Raw genomic sequence first — 5175 nt, 5'->3', positions numbered from 1 at the left:
GGGTTAATTATTGTGGAGACAGGATTTTGTTCTAAAAATAAAAGTTGAATTCTGATGTTTAGTTTCATGGTGTTTTCAATGCCTTTGACAACACATATTCAATCTTTCATGAACTTTAAATGCAAATTCATAACCGAAAGCATCTTTTCAAGCCACTCATCATGACTAACTTGTTAGTGGAGGAAGTGTTGATTTGCTATTTGATGGCACTTCCTCTATCAACCACAGACATGGTGCTTGTATTTGCCTTAACTTTTCAAAAAGGAGAGAAAACACTTTAATTCTGTTTTAGTTTAATTTACATTACTTTGCAGAGAAAAGAAGAACATTATAACAATATTATGCATTACAAAATGGTGAAATTGTTAAGTAAGCATGTGTGGTTTCCACCCTGTGCATATTGGGAAACCATGTAGTTTAGCCATTGCTGCAGCTAGTCAGAAAAGAAAGTGATCAGAAATAAATGCTGTGCATTGTTTAACTATAGTCTGTGTAACAAGTCAATTATAGTCTAACACGTCAGTTACAGGAACATTAGGTCAATCTCAACGTTAATTATATAACGTGAAAGATCATCGATACCTATATACAGTGTAATATGGCATTTACATCTTTGTGTAAAGATAATTCATCATGGAAAATCTCTGTTACACCCTCTTTATAACTTGACATTCAGATGACAGTGGGTGAATTCAGTGTTTAAATCTCCCTTGAAATGGCCAAAGGCTAAATAATACTGCTCAGTTTTTTTTTTTATTTTTTTTTTTAAGAACCAGTTGTGGTTTAACTGCTTTAATAACTGTTGTTCATACATGCAAAATAATAATAATGCAGTTACAATAATTATGGGTTTGTATCACTGTTTCTTAGTGAAGGACAAATACCATACACATACTATAGAACCGAGCATCCGTGTAAGAACTGCGAGCCATCTTGTCTTTTACTGGCTGTCTTTGGGTATTTGTGGGACAATTGTTATTTAGGACACAAACTGTGAAAGACTGATATAGTTCTTTTATGGAAATGTTTTTGATCATTTATATCCTAAACCAGTTTGACGTATGTGGCAGAACAGGGTCATGGTGAAACACATACCCAAGACCTACAAAAGGAGAGATGATGTTTAGTCAAGATACAAAAATACTTGCAGTTATCATATTATACTAGTTTAGTGCTGATCTGCATCAGCTGTAAAACTATAGATGCTAAACAAAACTGATGTGATAATCATTTAATAATTTGAAAAACTGGGGGGTCTAGTACAATTCATTTTGATTAGCTGAGGTAACAAGACATAAAGCCTCATATGGAAACTCAAACCTCAATAATGCAGATAACAATGACGGCAATCCCTGTGTTCAAGAGGTTTTTCTCAAACGTGTCCTTCAGCTTTGTGAAACAACCCTAAATACAACAATCAAGACAATACATGTAAGATTAAATCAGATGTGCATATTTGATGTGCATCTCCACATCTGGTTTATCTGTGTTTCATTAATATTGTTTTGCTATATAGCTGATATAGAGATGGATGTAAGTGCAGAATTACATGTGGCCAATAGTGCATCTCATTTGGCTTGATGCATGACTCCGGTACATGTGTCCCCCATTGTGTATGGTTAGTAATTCCACAGCAATGAAACTGTTGATTTATAAGAAAAACTGTAACCGTAACTTATTTATTTATTATGAAGAAAATGTGAGTGATATATAGTAAGCAATAGTAATGGTTTCTTAAGCACCACTAATAAAAGAGAAACACATCATCTAAATGGGCACTTACTGTCATTTGTACTTTGTCCCAGTCATCTTCAATTGTGTAATTGTAGTTTTGTCTGTTGCTTATGGAATTTTGTAAACCTTTCTTAAGATCGTCATGAATGAAGCTGTCAATCTGTGAGTAAACAAGCAGTCTGATGAACTTTTCCTCACATGCTCTGCTTCCATATACAAATCTCAATTTTTGCCTGTTTTCTTACCTGTGACTCGAACATCAGCAAAAGGCAGGCAGCAACCAACTCAGCCAGCATTAGAATGAACAACAATATGAAGAACTAAAGCAAACAAATGGAGTTTTATTGAAAGAACCTAGAAAGTTAAACTTAGTGGACAACAGAGACAAGAGGCAAGTGTAAGTGATGGATGCTAACGTGTTCTGCATGCGACTCACAGATATAAGCAGGCAACGATTTTCCTTCAGGGCTCCGAGAAAGCCCAAAAAGGAGACACAGGTGATGATGATCCCAGTGATGAAAAGAGTGTTTGCGATGTTCATAGCCTGAAGACTGGGGAGTAGGGAAGAGAACCTGGAGAATGTCATCAAATAAATGCCCAATCCAAAGACCGTAGCCCCACAGATCTGGAACAGTAATTTTAACCGAACAAGAGAGCCTTAATACTTGTTTCATATATTTGCAGTATGCCTCGTAAAAAAAAAAGTTATTTGTGCTTATGCTTCTACAGTGTAATAGTCAGTGTTGGGGAAAGTTACATTTAAAAGTAATGCATTACAATATTGCGTTACTCCATGAAAAAGTAACTAATTACGTTACTTAGTTACTTTTTATGGAAAGTAATGTGTTACGTTACTTTTGCGTTACTTTTTAAATTTGGACAGGGCTTGCTTGTTTGTTTTTAAAAATAAAAGTTATATTTTTGCCAATACTAGTTACTTGAAAAAAGTAATCTGATTACGTAACTCGCGTTACTTGTAATGCGTTACCCCCAACACCGGTAAATAGTCATTGTGTAAATAGCTACTGGCACCTTTTTAAACCCTGCTTTTAACCCCAGGTAAAACAAAGTTTTACAACTGTGATTTTAAAAGGGGGTTAGCACTACCCTGGGTTATGAAACCCTACTCCAAAGCAGTTAGCCAAACGTATACTTTTTCAAACGACTGCAAATTGTAGCTGCCAGTTGTTTAGCAACAAACAACCAATCATAATCTGAACACCGCTTACCTCATTAAATATTCATAAACTTGAGGGGAAAATTAACAAATCAAACCTTGAAAGAAAGCATGCAATTCTTGCAGTTTGACCCGAAAATTGTCCATTTGTCTCTTCAGGACAAACTGGGTGGTACAGGCAGGAGGAAGCCCAACTGATGTCCATTATTTCAACAGGTCGCATGCTGCGAGTTCGTCCAGTAATATTGTGATTATAGGTCAGTTTTATTTACAATATATATATTTGTTTAATTGATTGTAGATTTAAAAATTATTTTAAATTTAATTTCAATCCTCAAAGCAGCCGAACAAAGCAATGCCTTTAAAACGCTATAATAGACAGATTATCTCCCTTTAAGATTAATTTATGTTATAATTTGCTTTTATATATCTTGTTATTATTTTGTTTATATATGAAATTATGCCTGGGTTTTTTTTGTGTGTTTTTTTTTTTTTTGAGGTAAGCGGTTTAATGAAGGTCAACCCCATCCCCCAACCTACAAGTGAAAATACACAAATTAGAATGGTAAAAATGTGAAACCTTGAACCTGAATACGCAGGATTAATTCCAACGGTTAATTGTGAACATTTTAAACGTAAAAATATAGGCCAAACCCAGGAATTTGGTAACTCGGGGTTTAGAATGGCCCGAGATTAACAATTATTAGTATGAAAAGCCGTTATATACGGTAGTATATCATGCTGTGACAGTCTGAAAATGGATACATACAAAAAAGATGAAGTTCACCACACACATGGTGTACTTCAGGCACTTCAGGCACGACATCTTCCACTGCGTTCTGTGAAGATATCAAACACACAGGAGCTGAGGTCAAACTGTTGTTTCACATTAAGACCTTGTGTTCTTTCCCAAACTGCTTGCATACACAACATAAAGATCCCTGACTCGGTAAAGTCAGAAAAAAAACGTTCCTGTTTTCCCCCCAAAACTGAAGGTGGAGCTGACAGAGTAGAATAATATCTAACACATGAAGCTGCTAAATGGAGACCTGTGTAGAATTTTGACGGTCTGTCATGCATTTCCTGTGTAACTTCCTTCATCAGAACAAACAGGAGTTTACTTATTTCCAACATTATTTGGTGAGAACAAACACACAGATTAAGATGTGCATGGACAGGACTGAAAAAAAAGAAAAACACGTACACTTTTTTTTTTCAAATCCTATGTTTTTAAAACTTTTGATCAGGTACACAAGGATTCAAAAATTCTTTAGACTACCCAGTGGGCTTATATATACATAAAATTACAGACATAAGCTGGACATTTCATGAAAACACGTTTATGTTATAAAATACATTATTAAAAAGACACTATTTTTAATAAGGAACAACGTGAGTACATTAGCAAAAGTATTACTTACACAAATTAGAATGAACAAAAATCAAGAAAATTTCACAGCTTTCATTTTCTTACCTTTAATTCACTCTGTAAAGATGCTCCAAAGAATAACCCTTAATTAAAACAGATGACTCGCGCGGTGTAACCGTGCTGTTCTTAAAGTCCGTGTCAGTGGCAGTGGGAGTGCCTCAGGTCTTACTTCCTCTGTGAATGACGCAGTGTCTAACTGACAGTGCAGGGGTGTTTAAGAAGACCTATGACACAAAGAAAGAAAGATGCGCTATGAAAAAAAGTGTGATTCACCGTCATTATACCACATGATTTATATACATGTACCTAAAATACCTCCGTTAAAGAGACTAATAGGAAGCAAACTCAACCTGTTCTGTTTCTGTGCACACTTTGTTGTTGCAATGCTTCATGCTAAAACCACACAGGGTCACTACATTACCTTTTAATAAAATGGCACAAATGTGCACCATACACTGTAAACGAGGAGTGACCCCAATAGTCGAAGATTCGATGCTTCGATAGGAGGAGCCTGATTCGACTACCAATCTCACAGTCGAATATTCGCGGGGTGTTATGATCATACCATTTTGGCTATATGGGGGTGCTCAAATGTCTGATTTCACATAGAACTACTGGTTTTCTCACAATAAGTTAATATACAGCCTATTGAAATAATGCTGTAAATAAGTATCTGAAAAGAAAGAAGCTTCAAATAAATATTTTAACGTGCGTGAATAAATCCAACCACCCCTATAGATTTAAGTTTAACTTTCCATAATCCATGACCGACAGAGTAGCATATTGGCAGCAGTGATTTAAAACTTTAACAAGACTCAAATTGACACAGGCAGAG

General features: G+C 35.5%; 1 protein-coding gene across 2 annotated transcripts; it reads right to left on the bottom strand.

Moving 5' to 3' along the window:
- Window positions 1-766: 766 nt before the first annotated feature.
- Window positions 767-4832, bottom strand: LOC107672797 (leukocyte surface antigen CD53-like). 2 transcript variants are annotated; one of them, XM_016466167.1, is made up of 9 exons: window positions 4762-4832; window positions 4386-4564; window positions 3681-3750; window positions 2171-2359; window positions 1980-2054; window positions 1784-1894; window positions 1550-1642; window positions 1321-1404; window positions 767-1102 (listed from the first exon to the last, which is right to left on the bottom strand). In XM_016466167.1, the coding sequence occupies exons 3-9, from the start codon at window positions 3735-3737 to the stop codon at window positions 1034-1036; spliced, it is 678 nt and encodes a 225-aa protein (XP_016321653.1). In that variant the 5' UTR covers window positions 3738-3750; window positions 4386-4564; window positions 4762-4832; the 3' UTR covers window positions 767-1033. The 2 variants fall into 2 exon arrangements, with proteins under 2 accessions (XP_016321653.1, XP_016321652.1); XM_016466166.1 differs by having other exon boundaries at window positions 4656-4797.
- Window positions 4833-5175: the final 343 nt, after the last annotated feature.

Source organism: Sinocyclocheilus anshuiensis, unplaced genomic scaffold, assembly GCF_001515605.1.
Source record: "Sinocyclocheilus anshuiensis isolate Anshui unplaced genomic scaffold, SAMN03320099.WGS_v1.1 scaffold88, whole genome shotgun sequence".
NCBI lineage: Eukaryota > Metazoa > Chordata > Actinopteri > Cypriniformes > Cyprinidae > Sinocyclocheilus > Sinocyclocheilus anshuiensis.
The sequence above is the reverse complement of the archived record's forward strand: the minus strand, read 5'-3'. Positions and strand labels throughout refer to the sequence as shown.